The 23,616-nt window shown below is 42.1% G+C and overlaps 1 protein-coding gene across 2 annotated transcripts in view; it reads right to left on the reverse strand.

The window, feature by feature from the left end:
* Positions 1 to 217: 217 nt before the first annotated feature.
* The window catches only part of RPRD1B (regulation of nuclear pre-mRNA domain containing 1B), a 57,779-nt gene continuing 34,380 nt past the window's right edge, over positions 218 to 23,616 (reverse strand). For both annotated transcript variants that reach the window (XM_011974983.1, XM_011974982.1), the window contains one exon: positions 218 to 2,847. In XM_011974983.1, coding sequence (XP_011830373.1) covers positions 2,698 to 2,847 — 150 coding nt within the window. In that variant the 3' untranslated portion in view covers positions 218 to 2,697. The remainder of the gene's footprint in view (positions 2,848 to 23,616) is intronic.

The raw sequence follows: 23,616 nt of genomic DNA on the forward strand, positions 1-23,616 counted from the left end.
TTGCCTAATTAAAGCTAATTAAGCCCCTGGAAAGAACCAGAAAATACTATGTAAGTGCTGAGTATTTATGTGCCACTAACAGACACAAAAACTCCCAAGGGACAATATTCTGTGCAGACAGCACATTCTCTATTGGTGATTACTAATCAACCACTGCTGACAAAGAAAGGCACTGTTTTCAGTAACAGGGTAGGTTAAAAAAAAAAATCACACAATGTTGTTCAACAACACCATCTTTATTCAAAAATATATATCTATGAGACATTTCAGAATATACTGCTGCCGCCAATGACAGCCTATACTTCTAAATAGTCCTAAATTAATATACAAATTTAAGCTTTGAAAATATTCTTTAAGAAAAACAAACAAACAAAAACAAGGGAAGATTGAAGACTTTCTGAGGAATATGACCTAAAGGAAAGGTCCTTTGAGGCCTACAGATGCCCTAAGAAAGAAAAAACACAAAAACAAAAACCACCCACCCCACCCACCAAGTCACCTCATACATACAAGGAGGAAGGTTCATTTAAATTAAACAAATGAAGTAAGCACACTTTGGGAGGATGTGGACAGCAGAATTAAGATTTAAAAAACCAAAGCATTTCATCAAAACAAAAAACTAACTTCCTCACAGGAAGTTCACTAGTAACAGGTATTAAGAGGCCAACACATTCATTTACATAATTGCTAGTTTCATTTCTTACTTTTGCTGTAATAATTATGCACCAATTGCTGGTCAGAGACTCAGTTGGATAAAACAGAGCAGTGGGCTAAATCCATTCTGTTACATTTTCATCTAGCTGATCAGAGCAAATATCTATGATCCTCTTTCGGCTGGATTGTGGCTGGTCAGATCTCACTTCCTTGGTGAAAGCATAGAGTGTCCAAGATGGGCCTGCTCCGAAACACGCTCATCTAGAAAGCAGCACACCACAGGGGGCGGGGGAGAGGTTGGGGAGTGCAGCAGCAGCAAAGATTACAATTGATCTTGCAATTTTAGTGATGTCACCTATGGCCTCTGGAAGAAAAACCTTATAGACTCATTAATTTAACAGTGACAGAACAACGGCAGTGTCAATAAGCAAACAACACACAGTCTGAATTCAAATTGGAATAACAGCTCAAACACTACTAGGTTCTACACAGAGTTAAACTGAATATCTGCTACGACTTTTCATTGTTCTCACTTCATGACAAGCATGAGAGCTTCTGGAAGGGAAGCCCGTTACGCTTTATAAACATAGATTATGTTTCAATGTGTTTAACATGTAAAATTACATGTAATTTTTGGTGATCCTGGAGATAGCAACACAAATTAATGGAGATTACAAAGCCCCCTCCACAGAATTCCTTTTCATATAGTTTGGGTTTCAGCCTCTGGTCTATAACTCCTATTACACTACTGGGGCAAATCGCTTTCTGCCCTTTCCAATGTCAAAAATAAGCCTGCCAAATTAGAATGATTTACAATTGGCAGGCTGAACCTTTACTATAAGCAAGATAAAAATCGTCTCTAACTACATTATATAGTCATAATGTCAGCTGACATGATAATAGAATTAAAACCCCCAATTAATATCCCCAACTCCCTGCTTCCCCTGCCCGAGCTATTCAATAACATCTGATGCAAGTACTCCCCATCGTGTGGGGACAAGGACCTGTGCAGTGGTGTGACCTGACAGACGGACCTGCTCAGCGTCCTATTTGCAGTGATACTCGAGTTTAGTCACCATACTGTGGACATGCACCCAGACAGTGGATTAAACGTTAGTGTGTACCCTACTCCCAGAAGAAAGGGTCCAAGTAACACCCACACAGAGCCCAAATGCAGCACACCTGTGTGTGGGGCCTTCATCTTTTGGAGCCCACCAATGTCTGCCACCCCTAACAACTGCCTTCGCACCCACCAGGGATCAAGGCATCCTGTTTTTCAGAACGTGCTCCGACAGTGGAGCAGTGCGGTGTGGGAAGGTTGTATCTAGGAACTTGAAGCAAATAAATTACTTTTAATTCATGCTTGTGTTCCCTGTTACTCTGTCTCTGAACTGTGCCTTTATGCTCCAGATTAGCTTTGAATCTTATTGCTAGATTCTCCAACCTGTTTACAAAATAAATGCACCTAATCTTTGTGCATCACTAGCAGAAGTAATGGAAAGGGAGGATCAGAGATTTGGCAAACTCTTTATGGCAATGCTACGACAGCTGTGCCTCCAACCTTTTGGGGCAGATGTAGCTGGGAGAGCCAACATCTCCAGGACAAGTGCCTTAGTGGAAGCCCACACCGAACCTGAACAAGCCCAGCTCAGAAAGGAGAAGCTGCTTTCATGACAAAATGCTGTCATGAGGGACAAGATTCTTTTGAAAGCTTCCAGAAGTACACATGATCTTCCTAACTTCTTAGGTATAAGGAGAGAGTTAAGAATGGAAAACCAACAGGGGCGCATGAAAATATGAAGTGGGAGAAAAAGTCTGTAGTCTTTGCAAATATGAATATAAACCAGATTCCAGTCGCCACTGTCCTGAACTGTGCTCAAGATGAGAGGCTGAAGAGGAGAATCAGAGTCTGAGGTTCTTTCTTGAGGCTGGGGGGCTGGGCGGAAGAAGGGATAGAACCAGGGGCTAGAAGGTTATTTCCAACCATGACTTGACCTCTTCTTTCTGCTGGTACAAACAGAAATCTGGGACATGACACCCATCCTAGTCAGTTGAAAAGAGGTCCCCAGCAGAGGGCAGGGGGGCTAAGCCCCCTGTGACGTTGGGCAGCAGTGAGAGGTCTGGCAAGCTCTGAATATGGGATTTCAGTTCCTTGCGGACCTGGGTTACTCGCGCAAGCTTCTGTTTGTATTCCTAAGGAGACAAAGAGAAGACAATACCGTTAAGTCTGTGCGTGCCGAGGGCCTGGGTGCTGCTGGAGCTGGGGCAGTTACTCTCATCCTCATGTTCTTCCTTGTCCCAACCAGCCTGCCCACCCTGTTCAGCTATATCACAAAGCTAGGGCTTCAAATGCTCAAAAGGCAAAACTTTCTATCAAAAAAGGAACGTAGAGTACAATATTGGCAACAGTGAATTAAATGGTATTCAACTTAGGGTTGAGATTTGGAAGTAAAAAGAAGTGACACTTAGTATTTGCAGTCTTTTTGTCCATTCTTAAAAGTTTCAAAATGCCTTATACAATAAAATACAGACACCTGAGCCTCACAGTTTCTTTGCGGACTCCACCTAGACACGGCTAGAAAAAACACAGTGAAGTTATACTTTCTATGTCAAAGGTTGGAGATTAACCTAAATTTATCTTGTTTTGCAAACAAACACTATGGAAGCTCAAAATACCCCACTGCTACTCCCTGTGACCAGGGCCTCCTCATTCCATGACTGAGTCACTGCAGTAAATCCCTGGTGAGGCCTCCTGACCCCTAGGGCTCCTAAAATGCCATCAGACTTCTCTCCCGAAAGCCCAGCTTTCATGAAACCACTCCCTTGAGAAAGTGAGGCACGGCACCCACTAGCTCCGTGATCTGGTCCTTCAGAGCAGAGCTCAAGGTCTTGCAAAATCAGCCCCTGCCAAGGTGTTTCTCACAACCTCCTAACCCTCTTTGTGTGGACCATTTTTTCAGGACTCCCTGCGAGCCTGGAGGGGGTCTCTCTCTTCTCCTAGCCCTAGGAAAGCCTGGCCTCCACTCCTCTGCTCCTCGGACTATCTGGACTTCACCTCTCTAGGAAAATCCTTGCTCTGCACCCAGGAAACGACTCCCCATCTCCTCCTGCTCCAGAGCTCCCCCTCACACAGGGAGTGTACCTGAGCCCCTAGCAAGCTGCTCTATGCTCTCTCCACACATGAGAGACTTCTATGTTCCTCTAGAATACGAATCCCCTCATGATAGGAATGGGGCATTTTTTTTCTCTTTCCTCAGCTCCCAGAAAAAGGTACTCTTGATACATCTGCCAAGATACACAGAAAACAACCCTAGGCCATGTGAAGTCTGGGGCTGTTGGCCCCCTTGGGCTTATTTTTTGTCCTCTTGGTGTCTCTGCAAGGGTAAATAGGTCCCTGAGGCTGGGCCCTTGCTGACTTAGGAAGCCCTTCCTGCAGGAATATAACAAGCAGCACTGGGCTGAGAGGCAGAGACCTAGATTTAGTCCTGGTTCTACCTCTAGCCTGCTGTGTGACCGTGGATGTGTTCCCTTTTTCCATATCTGAAAGTGAGGGAACTGGACCATAACACTTCTTTTCAACTTCTAAATTCCTTGATACCAGATCCCTGATGCACACCTGAAGAGGCAGAAAGTAGAAGCTAAAGAATGGGAAGAATAATGAGGCAGGAAAAAGGTCAAATGAAGAATACTTAGTTCAAGTTGTAAAGACCAAAGTCCAAGCAAGGAGTGAGAGGAGGGAACCAGGCATATCCTCTCCCCATTACTGCAGGCAATCGGTCTCCCATCCACAATGACAGCTCCTCACGCAGTCCACAAAGGAACAGAAAACGGTAGAGAGTGAGCTCTCCTAGCAGCCCGTTTCTTTCTTTTGTAAACTTACTACAACTAAAATTAAACAATGACTTAAGTAAATGATTAGCAATGACTCCCACATTTAACTAGTAAGCTCCTGGAGGCCAGGACGAGACCCATCTGCTTCCCCCAGCATCCACCAGGCTCTGCAGTGTCCAGCAAACAGTAGGCATCCAGCACATGTGCCGAATGAATGAGCCATATCTAAAACATAACATCAGGCATAAGCATGCCACATGAAGTAACTCCTGAGACTAAGACTTCGGTTAACAGTCGCCTTTCACACTCTTGAAGTTGAAAACTATTTTCAGATTTGAGGATCTGAACCCCCTTTCTCCCACAAGTACTTTTCTTCTTTGGCTGTTTATACTTCAAGGGAAATTAATATATAGGATGAAGGTGACTAATTCTCTATTTCTGGACATGGATTCATCTAATAAACTTCTCCTGAACTGAAGGTACAAAAAGGGTAAAATGGCAAAACAACTACACAACAGGGACTTCCTTTCCCCACCTGAATTCTCTGACCAAAGCTGACAAATCAAAGCCACCTCGACTCAGAGCCAACCACTCTTGGCAACTAGGGAGCCCTTCAGTTGAACAGAGTCTCTCAAGAACAGTTTGAAAACCACCGAGTCTCTAGAAGCTGAGCTGGGATCAGAATCCAAGACTCCTTACTCTTGAGTTATCATCAGACCAACCTGGCAAGTTCACTGAAGCTAAAATGGAAGGCACTTTGATCTAATTAGACACCACCTTAAGTTCAACTAACTTTCTCCTAGGGAATTTCTTAAAAATCCCAGTTGTGGCCAGACGCGGTGGCTCACACCTGTAATCCCAACACTTCGGGAGGCCGAGGCGGGCAAGATCCCCTGAGGTCAGGAGTTCAAGACCAGCCTGGCCAATATGGCGAAACTTCGTCTCTACGAAAAACTACAAAAGTTAGCTGGGTGGGGTGGCGGGTGCCTGTTAATCCCAGCTACTCAGGAGGCTGAGGCAGGAGAAATTGCTTGAACCTGGGAGGCAGAGGTTGCAGTGAGCTGAGATTGCGCCATTGCACTCCAGCCTGGGCAACAGCGAGACTCCGTGTCAAAAAAAAAAAAAAAAACCCCAAAAAACGCTTTTCTGTTTGGAAGGGGGTATAGGGTGGGGTACAGGGGATTCCTATATATCATGCTTAGGCTGATATTATATTCCGGACATTACCAAAGAAACTCATTTAACTAAAAAGAAATGTGTTCCAGTCTTCAGGCCACTCTGGAAGTGGACGGATCCTGCCCAGAGCTCTACATGCCACTGGGTGACTCTTCTTGTAGGGACGCCTATTGTAAGAGCAGGCGTAGGAGGAAGGAATCACTAGAGAAAAGCAAGAGTGACAGTGAGACTGTCACTGAAAAGGATTAATAAACATCAAGGCTGGCCTGGGCACGGTGGCTCATGCCTTTAATCCCAGTGCTTTTAGAGGCTGAGGCAGAAGGACTGCTTGAGGCCAGGAGTTCGAGACCAGCCGGGGAAATACAGTGAGACCCTGTCTCCACAAAAAAATAAAAAACACAAAACACTGAGGCTGGTACAAAGAAAAGATCTGTAGGCTAAGAGGTTTAAATGTATCGGCAAGGACAACTGGGTATATACTCGGAATAACCAAATACAGGTAGCAACTGCCTTTTAAACTGTTAAAACATGTACCTCTTTAACTGGGACAGTCAAATGACCCAGATTAATTTCCTGAAGAGAGGCAAGCAGGCTGGAATTCATGGCAAGCTCTCATTAGGTTACACTAAGGCTATAGTAATTTTTATAGTCCACTAAATAGACTCAAGTAGTAACACTGTGATTTCCCACTCCCCACCCCTGTTTTTACAAACAGATTCAGGCTTTCCAAACAAAGTCATCTGCAAACCTTGCCATGGACCAACAAAAGAAATTAACAGTGACTCCGGGCTAGACAAGGTGGTTCACGCCTGTAATCCCAATACTTTGGGAGGCTGAGGCAGGTGGATCACTTGTGCCCAGGAGTCCAAGACCTGTCTGGGTAACATGGCAAAATCCCATCTCTACAAAAAATGCTAAATTAGCCAAGCGTGGTGGCACACGCTTATAAGTTCCAGCTACTCCGGAGGCTGAGGTGGGAAGATTGCTTGAGTCCAGGAGGCGGAGACTGCAGTGAGCCAAAGGAGTGATTCCAAACAAAACTTCCCCAAACACAACTCCAGCCTTCACCTGCCTCTGAATTCTCCGGTTCTTAAGCTCTCTCAGTTGGGTCTTGCAGATCCTCACTAGCTGCCTTTTCAGGTTATTCTCTTCGGGTCTCGAGAGATGAAGGAGAAAGGTCTCAGGAAAATCCAAGAATCTCGTGTCTCAATTTACCAGCTTGCCTTCTCACACAAGTGCAGTTCACGAGCTCTGCTGCCAGAGGGCTCCTGAGCTACTCCTGCTCTCAGAAGAAATCCGGGCCTCTTTTCCACATCCCACAAAAACCAACTCCAACGTGACGAAACCCACTCAGATTCTTCTACCTCGTCTAAGTGTGCTGCACCCATGATCTCTTTAGTCCACCAAGTACCACTCAGGGAGAAAAATGATGTGCCCAGGTGGTCACATGCTTCTTGTTTCAGATACTTTATTCTCGTATGTAACACAGGACTAAGCCTTTCATCCAACACCCACGCTCCTTGCCTAGAACTGGAATTCAAGAGCTCCAGTCCTGTGCCATTTACAGCTGCAGGATGACCCTACTGTAGCGTTCCTGCCCATCAGTCTCCTCTCCCGACCAGCGCACTCTTCTCAACCACAGCGCACAAGGCTCTCTCCAGTACTCTCACCTTCAGAGGGTGCCTTTCCTCCATGACCAATCTTATGCAAGAGAAGACAAGACAAGCCCAGGCAGTCTCGTTGCTATTCCTCTCCAGTGCATGCATTATTTATACTGAGAGGTGGGGGACTGAGGTGGGACTTCCATTCAGCGGCAAGTATCTACTGTGGCAACCTTGCTCCAGCCCAGAAGAGCCGTGGGGTGGTGGGGGGCCCTGAATAGGGAAGAATCATATCTGACTTGCTGCAGCAAACCTGTGTCTGGATCCTCAAGAAGGGGAGGTGGAGAAGGTGGCAGGCACCTTCGAGAAACTGCCTGGGTTTATTTGACTGTCGAGAAATGTTTACAATGTAGAGGGTAAGGCCCAATGTGTAGTTCTGAGATAAAGCCTAGGATTTATGCTCCTGGCAAAGCTTTGGAATCTTGCTGTGCAGACTCTCTAAACTTGCAGGAGAAAACGTGTCTATAACATTTCCCTGCTTCCTGTGGATCCAGCTGACACCATGAACTCCACCCATCACGGAGCACCCAGACAATCTGCTGAAGGGAGCAGGGCTTACACATTCTTTGCCTTTTTTGGTTAGAGAAGCCAGACCTGACACACTGCAGATGAGCTTGGGGATAAGAGGGCTAGAAATGACAGGGGCTGGCATTGTAATGCCCTTTCCACAGGAATTTCATTTTCAAAACAAAACTATAAGCATGTGTTCCTCTGGCAACACATGTAAGAAACAATGATCAAAATGTAAACATTATTAAACCTATTTTCTTTCTTGCTAAGAAGTACTTACGTAAGAAAAAAATATGTAAGAAATAACGCCATGGGCAGGGGCTTGACTTGGTAAGACAAGATTTCCAGTAGAAGACTCCTGGAAATCTCCATCATCTTGCCCTGTTGTGCTACAGGACATATGGTATATCAAAATTACGCACTGCCTGGCTACCCCCAATTAAGAGTCATAAAGGGTTATTGAGGCAGTGTACGAAGGCCCCAGTTTTAAAGGTGACCTGCCACACTGAATTTAAGTCAAAGGACTGTTTCATAGTATGGAGGTTGAGAGAGCCAAGTCCAAACGGGAAGCTGACCCACACCCCACCAATATTTAACACACCCCTCATCCTGCCAGGAGGCTTACCCCTTGCTACTAAGGCCACAGGACCTACACTTGAAAAGCACAGCCTCTTAAACCACAATTTCATTCACTCATTATGCTTTTGGAAAATACAATATATGAATATTTGGATTGAAAATAAGAGTGCCACTTTTACATTTTCTTCAAAGATCCAATGCGGGAACAAAACACCACCACTGACCTGCACCTCTCCCCCAGCCAGCTCCACGTTCCCATATGACCTAGTGGCAGCTGTGACATTTCGAAATGATATATTCTAGGGTGTCACAGCACAGTGGGAGCTGCTGAGTAAGACGCTGGGGAAGATACAAGTAAGAGAAGAAACTGTGGCTCCAATCCCAAAACTTGGGGCCTCTCAGCTCCACCATCAAAACCCATAACAAAGGTACACACAAAGTATTTCCCAAAAGGAAAAACGACAAAATGGCTCTAACTGGAGGAATGTTCTTGGAGCAGTCCAGCCATCCACAGGAAAAGCCAAATGGGAGCGAGCTTCTTAAACCTGAAATTGCACCAGAAAGCATTTTCAGGGCGCTGCTTTCTCCCCAGAGGCTCCTCTACACAAAAGGTGATAAGGGAGCTTCTACTGCCACAACAAAACCCCGATCGCACAGCGACATGCAGCACCAAGGGGAGAATGAAAAGTCAGTGTCTACACTAATTAAATTAAAAAAAAAAACTAAAAAAGGAAAATACATTTTAGGATTGGACAATTTTCGAGCCTTAATATAATCATAAAGCTAAATATTTTCAATTTAACAGATGCTCATAAAATGCTTCAAAAAGATACGGATTAATAAATGGACCTAGATCCTTCACAAATCCTTACATTTATGGAATGGGGTCCCTCATTACATAAAACTAGCAAAACTAAAATACTAAAGTATAAGAGAAACCATTTAGTTCTTTTAAAAGTAAACCATCAAAAATGTATGCTTTACACAAGTAACAAAGACTCCACAAACTAGCTTCTTTAAGGACTATTTTAATGGAAAGCCAGGTTATTGATTTTTGTGCACACAAACATCAAAAGGATAGACAAAGGTTTCTCATTTTAAGTCAAATACTGGTGGAGTCAAGCATTCCTGGAGGACAGCTGAGAAACAAAGGGTAGAAAGGAAAAACACAAACACACAAAAATTTTTTTTTGTACTTGTGTATTTGGTTGTATCACATACAATTCTTTTAAGCAACGTTTATTGTAATTTTAAGTGCTGGCAGGTCTGCCCAGGGTAAGACAGTCTGTAGGTTACTGTACTACATTGGAATACAGCTCTCTCTATAAGCAACAACAACAACGAAAAACTCAATTCCTTTCCATTAGCAAACAAACAAGAAGGTTATGTTTCCTAGCACCTCCAAATCACTGGGAGTATGTCACATCTCTTCTACTGGAGGGAGATGGCTGTGGCAGAAGTCAGAAAATACAAGTTCAACCTCTACGCACACACAACTAGAAAACCTAGAAGTCATGGATAAGTTCCTAGAAACACAGAATCTGCCGAGATTGAACCAGGAAAAAAATTGAAACCCTGGACAGACCTATAACGAGTTCCAAAATTGAATCAGTAATTTAAAAACCTACCAACCAAAAAAGGCCGTGAACCAGATGGATTCACAGCCAAAATCCACCAGACATTAAAGAAGAGCTGGTACCAATCGTACTACTGAAAGTATTCCCAAAAAATCAAGGAGGGAGTCCTCCCTAACTCATTCTATGAAGCCAGCATCATTCTGATACCAAAACCTGGCAAAGACACAATGAAGAAAGAAAACTTCAGGCCAATATCCCCGATGCACACAGATGTAAAAATAAATGAAATACTAGCAAACCAAATCCAGTAGCACATCAAAAAGCTAATCCACCATGATCAAGTAGGCTTTATTCCTTGAATCAAGGTTGGTTCCACATATGCAAATCAACAAATGTGATCCATCACATAAACAGAACTAAAAAACCTCATCATCATTTCAAATTTCAATAGCTGCAAAAAAGGCTTTCGATACAATTCAACATCCCTTCACGTTAACAGCCCTCAACAAACCACGCATTGAATGATCATACCTCAAAATAATAAGAGCCATCTATGATAAACCCATAGCAAACACCATACTCAACAGGCAAAAGCTGGAAGCATTTCCCTTGAGAACCAGAATAAGACAAGGATGCCCACTCTTGCCACTCCCGTTCAACTAGTACTGCAAGTCCTAGCCAGAGCAATCAAGCAAGAGAAAGAAATAAAAAGCATCCAAATAGGAAGAGAGGAGGTCAAACTCTCTCTCATTGCAGGCTATATTATGATTCCATAGCTAGAAAACCCCATAATATCTGCCCAAAGGCTCCTAGTTCTGATAACGTCAGCAAAGCTTCAGGATACAAAATCAATATAAAAAACCAGTAGCATTTCTATACACCAACAATGTCCAAGCTGACAGCCCAATCAAGAACACAATTTCATTCACAACAGCCACAAAAAGAATAAAATACAACTAATCAGGGAGGTGAAAAATCTCTACAACAAGAAATTACAAAACACTGCTCAAAGAAGTCAGAGACAACATAAACAAATGGAGAAACATTCTATGCTCATGGATAGGAAAAATCAATATTGTTAAAACGGCCATACTACCCAAAGCAAAGTACAGATTCAAGGCTATTCCTATCAAACTACCAATGACATTCTTCGCAGAATCAGGAAAAAAAAAATTCTTGCATGCACAGCATCTACTAACAAAAGTAAAAACAAAACAAAGATAAAACAATATTCCAAAACTGACCTTGACCCAATAAAAAGCCCAAATAGCCAAAGCAATCCTAAGCAAAAAGAACAAAGCCCAGGACATCATATTACCCAACTTCAAATTATACTGTAAGGTTACAGTAACTAAAACAGCATGGAAATGGTACAAAAACAGATTCAAAGACCAATGGAACAAGGTAGAGAACTCAGAAATAAAGCTGTACACCAGCCAGGTGCAGTGGCTCATGCCTGTAATCCCAGCACTTTGGGAGGCTGAGGCAGGCAGAGCACCTGAGGTCAGGAGTTCGAGACCAGCCTGGTCAACATGGGAGAAACCCCATCTCTACTAAAAATACAAAATAAGCCGGGCGTGGTGACGTGTGCCTGTAATCCCAGCTACCCAGGAGGCTGAGGCAGGAGAACTGCTCAAACCTGGGAGGCGGAGGTTGCAGCAAGCCGAGATCACTCCACTGCACTCTAGCCCGGTGGACAAAGCGAGACCAAAGTCTCAAAAAAAAAAAAAAAAAAAAAAGAAATAAAGCTGTACACCTACAAGCATCTGATCTTTGACAAAGCTGATGATAACAAGCAATGGGGAAAGTATTTCCTATCCAATAAATGGTACTGGGATAGCTGGCTATCCATATGCAGAATATGCAGAAGATTAAAACTGGACCCATTTCTTTTACCATATATAAAAACCAACTCAAAGTGGATTACAGACTTAACGTAAAACCTCCAACTACAAAGACCCTAGGAGAAAACCTAGGAAATACCATGCTGGACATTGGCCCTGGCAAAGACTCCCAAAGTAATTGCAACAAAAAAAAATTGACAAGTAGAATCTAATTAAACTAAAGAGCTTCTGCACAGCAAAAGAAACTATCAACAGAGCAAAAAGACAACTTACAGAATGGGAGAAAATATTTGCAAACTATGCCACCATCAAAGGCCTAATATCCACAATCTGTGAGGAACTTAAACAAGTCAATGAGCAAGTAACAAAAAACTCCATTAAAAATAGGCAAAGGACATGAACTGACACTTTTCAAAAGAAGACTACATGCAGCCAACAAGCATATTAAAAAAGCTCAATATCACTAATAATTAGATAAATGCAAATCAAAACCACAATGAGATACCATCTCATACCAATCAGAATGGCCATTAAAAAGTCAAGAAATAACAGATGCTGGGGAGGTTGTGAGGAAAAAGGAACACTTATAAAGGACAGGTTAGAATGCAAATTAGTTCAGCTACTGTGGAAAGCAGTCTGGAGATTTCTCAAAGAACTTAAAACAGAACAACCATTCAACCCAGCAATCCCAGTACTGGGTATATAACCAAGGGAATATAAATTATTCTACCATAAAGACACACGCATGCCTATGTTCCAACACAGCACTATTCACAATAGCAAGACATGGAATCAACCTAGATGCCCATCCACAGTAGACTGGATAAAGAAAATGTGGTACATATATACCATGGAATACTATGCAGCCATAAAAAAGAATGAGATCATGTCCTCTGCAGCAACATGGATGAAGCAAACCAAATATTGCATGTTCTCACTTACAAGTTGGGAGCTAAACACTGAGTACACATGAACACAAAGAAGGGAAAAATAAGACACCCGGGACTACTTGACGGTGGAGGATGGGAGGAGGGCGAGGACTGAAAAACTACCTATCAGGTACAACGCCAATTACCTGGATGACAAAATTATCTGTACACCAAATACCTGTGACACACAATTTACCCATGTAACAAACCTGAACATGTACCCCTTGAATAAAAAAAATAAATAAAAGTTGGAAAGAAAAAAAAAAAAAGAAAATCCAAGTTCATATCCTACACTTCCATGTGCCTAGGATATAACATGTGACAAACTCACTGGGCTCCTATATATGAGATGGGAATGAAACAATGCCTATGGCATGGGGGAAGCTTGGGTGAGAACAGGCACTTGCTAAACTGTTCCATTTAAATCAACAGATCTGATGGAGAAAGCAGATCATCATCACTATACCATAATTGGGGTAATGGTATCTTAAAGGGAACAATTCCTACTGAGTCTATGCCCCGCAGAACAGACATACTGTGAGCAAAAGGGAAGGACTGGGAAAAGAATATCTTGAGTAAAAGTGGGATGTGTCCATTCATAATTACTGTCCCAACCCCAAGAATTCTCAGAAAGGCTGCTGGTAAATTTTTGTTGGGTTGAAGTTTGCAAAGTTACTGTGCTTGAAATTCTCACCCCTCCCATATTCTATTATTTTATGAGCAATACTTAATCTTCCTGATTTATAATACGTCAGGAAAAGACATGCAGAGTTGAAGAAAAAGAATTAATGGGATGCAAGATCCTTTCTCCCAGAAACCAGTTGACTATATCCTTAAAATTTAGCATATTTACTAGAAGCTGCCTTGAGAAAAGGAAAGGGTCTTTGACCAAGGGCACCTCTTTTTCCTTAAAAGTCTACCTGGAATACTGGGGAAAAAAAAAATCACAGAATTTTAAAACTTGGTCACCTCTCCTTTCCTTCTCTTTCCTTGGCTTGGAGAGTGGCAGCGCCATCCATCAAAATCAGACACTAGGCCTCATCTAGGGTTTATCCTGATTTTTTTCAGTGCTCAGATCTGTTGCTTTGGCCTCCCTGTCGCAGCCTCTCCTTCAGTTCCTCTCCTATGCCTCTGCCAGGTTGACCTCCCACCACCATCTTCCATAGCTGAGCAGGCGCCACGCCAGCGTGGTTTTTGCTCCCTCTCAATTTTTCGTGAATCTGCCTCCCTTCTCTGTGTCTTTGTCTCCACTTCCATCACCTTAGTCCACTCTGCCATCACCTCTCCCCTGGATTCTTGCAGTAGCCTCATTACTGATCATCTACATCTGCTCTTACGCCCTAGAATCCATTCTTCACAAGGCAGCCCTGTGATGTGTTCAAAATGCAGCTCTGAGCATGTCATTCCCCTGTTTAAACATTTAAATAGCTTCTCATTATTCCTAGTTCTTGGAATATGGGCCCAGTGGCCAGGTGCAGTGGCTCATGCCTGCAATCTCAGCACTTTGGGAGGCTGAGGCAGGCAGATTGCTTGAGTTCGGGAGTTTGAGACCATCCTGAGCGACATGGCAAAACCCCGTCTCTATCAAAAATTTAAAAATTAGCTGGGCATGGTGGTTCATGCCCAGCTACTGGGGAGGCTGAGGCAGGAGGATCACTTGAGCCCAGGAGGCCAAGGCTGCAATGAGCCTTGATCGTGCCACTGCACTTCAGCCTGGGCGACAGAGTGCAGGCTGTCTCAAAAAAACAAAAAAAAGACTGTGGGCCCAGCTGGTGGCCTGGCCCCTTCCTGGTCCCCATGACTTGACCCCTGCTGACCTCCTCAGCCACATCTCTTGTTGTGTCCCATGGCATTTTGTCTGCACTCGGCCTTTGATCTCAGGCTTTACATATGCTGTTGCCACTCTCTGCCCAGGACACACTTCCCCTTGTTTACTTTCCATCAGTTATCTTTACCTAGTTAATTCCCATTCACCATTTGTATCTCATATCAAATAGTATTTCCTCACTCAGGAGTTCAAGACTAGCCTGGTCAACATGGTGAAACCCCGTCTCTACTAAAAATACAAAAATTAGCCGGGCGTGGTAGCGTGCACCCATAATCCCAGCTACTCAGGAGGCTGAGGCAGGAGAACTGGTTGAACTCAGGAGGTGGAGGCTGCAGTGAGCCGAGATTGCACCACTACACTCCAGCCTGGGCGACAGAGCAAGACTCCATCTCAAAAAAAAGAAAAAAAAAGGTCCAGAATGAGAAAAGGCTAAAGGAATGGCAACATTTACAATACAGGCATGGAGAAAAGCTTATTGAAAGATGAAAAAGCAGAAGAACCAGCAGAGGGTGGTACACAGAAACCAGAAAAGGCAAACACATTGTAATACAGTAGTATTAAATACTGCAGAGAGGGCCAAAAAGAGAAAGGGAGCCAAGAGGCAGAGACTAGGAAGTACCTTTTGAGTTTTGAGATTAGACCACTGGGGGCGGGGGTGGGGGGGAAGAGGGAAATTCTGAAGACAGCCACTTGGGTGGCATGTAGACATGCACGCCAAGCTTCAACAGGCTGAGAAGCAGAGGCAGCAAGGGAAGTGGATATGGTGGCAGTTATAAAGGGAGGGTGGTGCAGAGGGTATGCTCATGTGAATGTGATGATTTCTTTTAAACACTGGAGAGACAAAGCATGCTACATGCTGAGGACCTTCGGCTCGTTTACTGGAGACTTCTCACGCGGACAGGAAAATAAATTGGCCCTAAAGGTCCCATGTGACAAGGGAAGGCAGAAGCTAACAACTTCAGATTAGTTAAGGTGTTGGAATCTGCTGTCCCAGGAAGGTAAATTGTTACTTTATCAATGAAAAGCCACATCAAAGAAAAAAGGCTGGGAGTACAACTGGCTTCAATAGAAAAAGCCAGAAAGAACCTGGAATATGCAAAGCAGATCATCATCACTATACCATAATTGGGGTAATGGTATCTTAAAGGGAACAATTCCTACTGAGTCTATGCCCCGCAGAACAGACATACTGTGAGCAAAAGGAAAGGACTGGGAAAAGAATATCATGAGTAAAAGTGGGATGTGTCCATTCATAATTACTGTTCCAACCCCAAGAATTCTCAGAAAGGCTGCTGGTTAATTTTTGTTGGGTTGAAGTTTGCTAAGTTATTGTGCTTGAAATTCTCAAAGTAGCTACTGGTTGAATTAAGCAAAGAGAGCTGACCATACTTCTTCCTACAGATGTTTAAAGATAAAGGACCTGAATAAGGAAAAAAACAAATAAGGAGGCTTGCACAGCCATCATGACAGCTGGCTAGTACCACCCTCTTCACATAAAGCATGTCATATCTTTGGGGCTCATGGCTTTCATCTGCAAAGGTTTCACTTGACTCCTGATTATAACCAGAATACTTTGCCTGATCTCAGAAAATGACTCTTTCTGATCTATTTCAAGTCTAACATTTTAGAGACAGAAAAAGTCAGAGATTCACTTCCAAGATTGTAAAGGATGCCACAATCCAATTTTAACTTTCTTCAAAATCCCAATTTTAAGTGGCAGTAGAAAGCCCACCTTAACGGTAGTAGGAACACTTATAAAGACTAAAATAGAATCTTGCTCAAAATAACATGCGTCCACTAGGTCAAATAGGCAGCTCAAATTTCTGCAATCTGAACCTTGCTCTCAAAATTATGCTCACTTAAGTCAATGTTATAGAAGTCTGTGCTATTTTCACACAGCTGTCTCAAATGTAAACAAGATCATTTAAAAGCCAGAAGAGAGCTCCATTAGTCTAATTAAACTATTCCATGTTTACTCCTTCATAAAACAAAAGACTAATCCTTAACTTGTATAGAGGTTTATACAAAATAAGCTCAACGAAGTCCTAGATTGGTTAAGTTGCTTTGGAAAAGACAGGAACTCCTACAGCAGGAACGCATTCTGGTGGCAGAGACCGTGAAATGTATATGACCTTCAGTGTACTTAAAAGACAAGCAGACATCTGCACATATACATAGAACCACTTCTAGAAATCTACAGGAAGAAAATAATCCAAATACTGAAAGTTAGCCTAAAGCTAAGAGACAGAGACAGAAACATACAAGTGCTAATACAAATAATCATTAACTATCCAACCACAGGTATTCAAGCAATCATTTACAATGTTTATAAAGTTTTTATTTACAAGGGAAAATAATCATGTTAAGAAAAAAGCATGACAGAAAACTATCTGCACGTTATCATTCAGTTTAATTTTAAACTAAGAGGAAAAGGAAATATGCAAAAATTAAAAACAGTTATCTCTGGGTAATGAGACTAATTTTATTCTTTATACTTATTTGCTAAGTTTCCTCTGATGTATTATTTTTATTAAAAAAAAAAAACAAACCCTGAGTACTAGTTGAATGCGAGTGAACGTTCTGGCAGGCAGGAGTAATAAGAGGCCCAGGTGCTGTTTTAACTTCATATGTATATGCATTTCATAAATACAAAAAATGAGTGCCACATACACCAGCTGAAACTCAGTTCCATCAAGCAGGGGTTACACTGCCTACAAAAGTTGGGCTACAAATATGAAAATGGTACTATGGCTAAAAGCATGAATTCTTGCTGGGAAAGCTTTAAAACCGTGTCACTTTTTCAATGTAAAGTCTCAAAGTCTCAAATGTTAGCAAATCATGTTCTTAGGTCACTAAGTATATGAAGTACATTATAATGCAGCATTACTTTCCTGGGGTGAAAAAATCATAGGTTTCACACTGTAATAAAGAAACACACACACACCCGAGATAAAAGCTCCAGCTATAAATTGGGCCTGAGCAATAGGGTCAGCAGACTAAAATGAATAAAAGAAATCCAAGGAACTCCAAATCGCTCACAGAAGCCCACGCATCAACTAAAAAAAAAAGGCTCCCATATCAAAGTAGGGGATGAAAAGGCAAGGGAGAGCAGTGAGCACACTACGGCCCGCTTCGTGGGAAGGGACTGAGTGCAAGGCCCCATAATCACTTGGCAGCAGACTGACCTGTTTCAACAACTATTCTAACAACCTGGGTGCTGACAGAGCTGCTAGCCTAGAGAGGACAGAGTTGAATACTATGGAAGGGCAGTGAGTTTAGAGGACTGAGAGGAGGGGGCCAGCACTAGGCAGGGCCTCTCAGATCCCAGGGGAACACAGTGGATGATCACTGTAGTTAGGAGTCAGAAGATCCTGGTCCTCACTGGCTTCCTCTGTGACCCTGAACTGCTCATATAAACCCAAGGGCTCTTACCTAAAATGACGATTACATCACCTGCTCCCATCTGTCCTTACCGTAATAGGACACTGAGTTACTGGCTTTGATCATCACAGGGTAGACGAATTTACTCCAAAGTTCACAAAAAAGGAGCTCTCTATCTCCCCCTACTGCCTAGCCTAATATTGAAACAAAAGCTTCTAACCATCTGCACCCTGCAGGGAGGTGCTGCCAAAAACAACAATCTGCCATCGTTTTGGTTTAGCGCTCCCTCAACTGTAGCCAAAGAATTTCTCAAGTTGTTATAACCACAATCAAACAGAAATATGAAGAGTCATAAGGCAATGTTGGAGTCTGAACCATTTCCCCCTTCCCAGCTGTGTTGCCTGAAGTTAGAGGCTCTACTCCTGAGTAGTCATTACAGCCAAGGGGGAGGTGCCAAGTGAGGAGAAACACCAGCAGTTTTAAGTTCATGAGCCAATTTCTCCCCTCCTATCAGAGCAAGAGCATGAGCATGGGTACAGCAAGGGAGGTACTTAGAACCTCGGTGGCAGAGTAGGTTCCTTCACACTTAGAATGCTTTCATGCAATCATTTTATGACCCCATATAAAATGTCATTTCTCTACAACAAGAATCTTGGAAATTGTTTAAATGATTAAACTTTGGCTACTATTCTGTGTAAGATGTCTTCCTGCTGTTGATGTTGCAGAATCAAAATTCTGAAATCAAAAACAAAAGTACAAATCTGATGAAGCTACCATGTCTGCCTTGGACTCTATCCTGGTCTGCAGCTAACTCTCTCTCTCTCTGTTTCTTCACCAATTCAGAAGTCTGATTATATGATCTCTAAGGTTCTGTCCGGCTCAATAATCCTGCTAATCACTTTACCTAGATATCCAGGTCTCTATGTGTCACTTTACTTTGTAAAGCTGCTGTTGTGACTGTGCCCTGGTGACTTCGTTGAGTCCATACAAGAAATACTCATATCTTCTAGAGGTGGGGGTTAACACTATTGAAAGGTGATATCACTGCCCCCCATCTGTGGTCCTGATACCTAGAGAGGGCCTATAATATCCAATGCATCAGTAAATGACACTCTCCAAGAGTGTTTTAAAATTCTGCAGCAGAAATTAAAGACTTAAATAAATGTGAAGACATCCCCTGTTTATGAGTTGAGACACTGCTAAAATGGCAATACTGCCCAAAGTGACCTGCAGACTCAATGCATTCCCTAGTAAAACTTCAATTACCTTTTTTGCAGAAATGGAAAAGGTGATTGTTAAATTCACAGGGAATTGCAAGCAATCCTAAATAGCCAAAACAATACTGAAAAAGGACTCTGAGAACTCATACTTCCTGATTTTAAAACTTACTACAAAACTACAGTGATGGAGATAGTGTGGGATCAGCATAGGAAAGACATATACATTAATGGAATAGAATTGAGAATCCAGAAATAAATCAATACATCTATGGCCAATTGATTTTTGACAAGGGTACCGGGCATTCAAATGGAGGAAAGAGTAGTCTTTTCAACAAATGGTGCTGGGACAAACGGATATCTATAGGCAAAAGAATGAAGTTGGTCCCCCCCTACATCACACCACATACAAAAACTAATTCCAAACAGATTAAGAACCTAAATTTAAGAGATAAAATTATAAAACTCCTAGAAGAAAATACAGAAAAAAATTATCATGACCTAGGATTGGCAACAGATTATTAGATGTGACATTAAAAGCATGAGCAACAACAACAACGAAAATAGATGAATTGGAACTCATAAAAATAAAAAACTTTTGCACATCAAAGGATATTATCTAGAAAGTGAAAAGACAAGTTATAGGATAAAATATATATGTGATCAAGGTATATTATCCAGAATAAAGAACTCTTACAACTCAAAAAAAGCAAACAACCTAATTTGAAAATGGGCAAAGGAATTGAATACACATTTCTCCAAAAATACATCAACAGCTGACAAGCATACTGAAAGATGATCAGTATCGATACTAATTAGCAAAATGCAAATCAAAACCACAATGAGATAAACCTGCACATTTAGGTCATCTAGAATAAAAAGACAGACAACAACAAATGTTGATGAGGATGTGGAGAAACTGGAACCCATGCACATTGCTGGTGGGGATGTAAAATGGTGTAGCTGCTGTGGAAAACAGTCTGATGGTTCCTCAAAATGTTAAACATAGAATTACCACATGACCCAGCAATTCCACTCCTAGATCTATACATACCCAAGAGAAACAAAAAGATATGGCCACAAAAAAACCTCCACGTGACTGTTTATAGCAACACTATTCATAAGAGCCAAAAGGTGGAAACAACTCAAATGTCCATAGACAGGTTATAAACTGTGTCACATCCATACAATAGATTAGTGTTCTACCATAAAAGAGATGAAGTACTGATACATGCTACAACATGGGATGAATCTTGAAAACATCATGCTAAGTGAATGAAGCCAGACACAATTATGTTGTGGAACTTGCTACAATACTGTGAATGTACTAAATGCCAACAAAAATCTGTGCACTTTGAAGTGTATGGTTAATTTATGTTATATGAATTTCATCTTAACTAAAATCTGCAGCTTGTAACAAATTTCTCAAGAGCTCTTCCCTGTGTGGCATATCATCTTTGCGTGTGCACCATGTGGCACGTGTGTCAACACAGGACTATCTCCTTTCAGTTCTAGATCACTGACAGTCAGACACCACAATCTGAATAAAAATCGCAGTTAAGGCCAGACAAGGAGGTGCATGCCTGTAATTCCAACACTTTGGAAGGCCAAGGCAGGTGGATCGCCTGAGACCAGGAGTTTGAGACCAGCCTGGCCAACATGGCAAAACCCCATCTCTACTAAAAATACAAAAACTAGCTGGGTGTGGTGGCGTGCACCTGTAGTCTCAGCTACTAGGGAGGTTGAGGCCTGGGAGGCAGTGTGCTGCGATTGCTCTACTGCACTCCAGCCCTGGGCAACAGAGCAAGAGTCTGTCTCAAAAAACAAAAAACAAAAAACAAACAAACAAACACAAATCACAGTTAAGAAGGTAAAACTGCAGGTTCCTGACATTTTTTATTTCCTTAATACTTGTACAAATAGGTTTCTTTCTCACACACACAGACACTCTTCCCCATGCATTGATCATGCTAATGGAACATGTCCATATTATGCTTTATTCACACTGACAAGACAGGAACGCTATCCAACCCACTCAGACTATGTCTTATGAGCTTTGAGCAGACATCTGGGAGTAATGCAGTCACCTCTGTGAACCACAAACAAAGCTTCTCTTTGCTCTGGAAGTGAAGCTGGAAGGCTTTTCTGGTACCTTTGGCCTCTGCCTTTTTGAATGGGCTTTCTTCTATACTCTCCACATTCTCTGACCTCCTCTTTGGGCTGCTATTTATTTGTGCTTCCTTCCACATGCCTTCTTTACCATTTCCAGGTTTTCTTATGCTCATGACAAAAACATTAGCAACAGATTTTCAGCAGCATTCCTTCTACCCTTGCCTGGTGTTTAAGGGCCAACATCACAGGCCAAAGTCAATCATGACACCCAGAAGCAAAAGTCAAAAACAAACAAACAAAAAAAGATGATTATATCAAAACAAAGCATAATTCTACTTAAAGGAAAAAAGAAAAGTAGCACAAAGGAGAAAACCTACAGAAATTTCTAAAAATGGTTACCTTTCCGAACTAACATATTCTTTACAACCAATCATTAAATCAGATTTGTTAAGTCACTTTTAATGCAAACTAAAAAAAAACCCTTTTCTCCATAGAAAAAGGTTACATCAAGTGATGGATTTCAGTCAAAGAACAAATATTTATTGAAGAACAAATATGTTCCTGGCACTGCGAGAGCACTCAAAGAGCACACAGTCTAGCAAACTTCGGGAGACCTGCTGAAGGCATTATAGTTTCACAAACTGTCCATGATTTGGTAAGTCTCACATTTTTAATAAGCATCTGATCAAATTACTATTAGCATCTTCATTTTTTTCTTGGTCTATTTCAGTGTAGACACAAGTGAGAATATTTTCCTTACTGACAACCTTTCTTGAATTCTACCTTAACCCCTTGTTTGCTGCTGTTTCCCTGACTCGAGCATAAGCTCCTTGAGGGGAGAAGTGCACTTTGCCCATCTTTGTAAAACTGGTTGGCACAGACTTTGCTGACTCCCTGAATGAATACATAGCTCCCTGAATGAATACATAGCTTCCTAAAGAGCACAGACCTTAATCTCCCCCTGGTGGTCTCCAGCACCTCCTTCCCACATCTGCCTTTGTCCTTCTTCAGATACCGTCTGGTCCAGTCTAACTGCTCCCCATTTATAAACACGCTTCTCTTCTTCAACTGCTAGTTCCTTTTACAAAAAGGTTTTATTGCCTGACGGGAAGTTTGGACTTACTTAAACCACAAACAGAACCACCAACTGCCTCCTTAATCTACATTATGTACAATCAAGTGGTTTGGTTTTATGTTCACCTGTGCTGTTTATGCCAGAATATGATTTCCTGGAGGGAAGAAACACAACCTCCTACTTTGAGTCGTAATTCCCTCTTTTACATCCTAGGCTCTGAATCATCACACGCCCTATCCTGACATGTAGGAACCACTGATGTAAAATTCCCAAGTGAAAGAGAAAAAGATGCTTATTACATAAAGTAAGATACAAAGTTAAAAAGGAAAGCACAAAGAAACCTAAGTATATTAGAGCTTTGGGAAGAAAACAGACTCCCAAGCAAATAACCACTTCTCCAAAGACTTCTGAGAATTCCATGTATGTATACACTGAAGGCAATGAAAGGATTAAAAAATAAAATATTTAATTAGCATTCTGATTTGGCAGTTTTAAAATGGACTGGCTGTGTTACAAAAATGAATGCTAAAAAAGTGGGTATACTTTATGTACTGCCCCATCACACAGACAGACTTTTGGACAATTTGAAGGAATTCACAGTATTCATGCATCTTTCAAGTGGCATACATTTATCAAGTTGGGCCACCACCACAGGGATGTGATGGGACAGGACCAGTCTATTACAGAATGTGAGAAAAATCTTAGGTTCAGGAGAGCAGACTGCTTACATTTTTCGCAAACGTGGATAAAGAAAAGAACTAAAACCATCTCTCAAATCTTATATTGTGAGGTGGGCTGATCACTTGAGGTCAGGAGTTCCAGACCAGCCTGGCCAATATGGTGAATCCCTGTCTCTGCTAAAAATAAAAAACAAAAAAATTAGCCGGGCGTAGTAGTACATGCCTACAATCCCAGCTACCCAGGAGGCTGAGACGGGGGATTGGTTGAGACTGGGAGGTGGAGGTTGCAGTGGGCTGAGATCGCGTCACTGCACTCCAACCTGAGTGACAGAGCAAGACTCCATCTCAGGAAAAAACCTTATATTGTATCTAGTCATTTGCTTTCTTTAATGCAGCAAATCGGCTCTATTTTTACAATAAATGGTTCTGCTCATGTGCCTGGGAGACATGGTTTGAGATAAGAACCTTCAGTTCAGACTCTGTACTTTGGTTCCAGTGGTGGGGCCTTCCTGTTCCGCTTCTTCGGCAATGGAATGCCAACACCATTCCACTGAATGAACCA

The sequence above is a fragment of the Mandrillus leucophaeus genome, unplaced genomic scaffold (genome assembly GCF_000951045.1).
Source record: "Mandrillus leucophaeus isolate KB7577 unplaced genomic scaffold, Mleu.le_1.0 Scaffold150, whole genome shotgun sequence".
NCBI classification, from domain to species: domain Eukaryota; kingdom Metazoa; phylum Chordata; class Mammalia; order Primates; family Cercopithecidae; genus Mandrillus; species Mandrillus leucophaeus.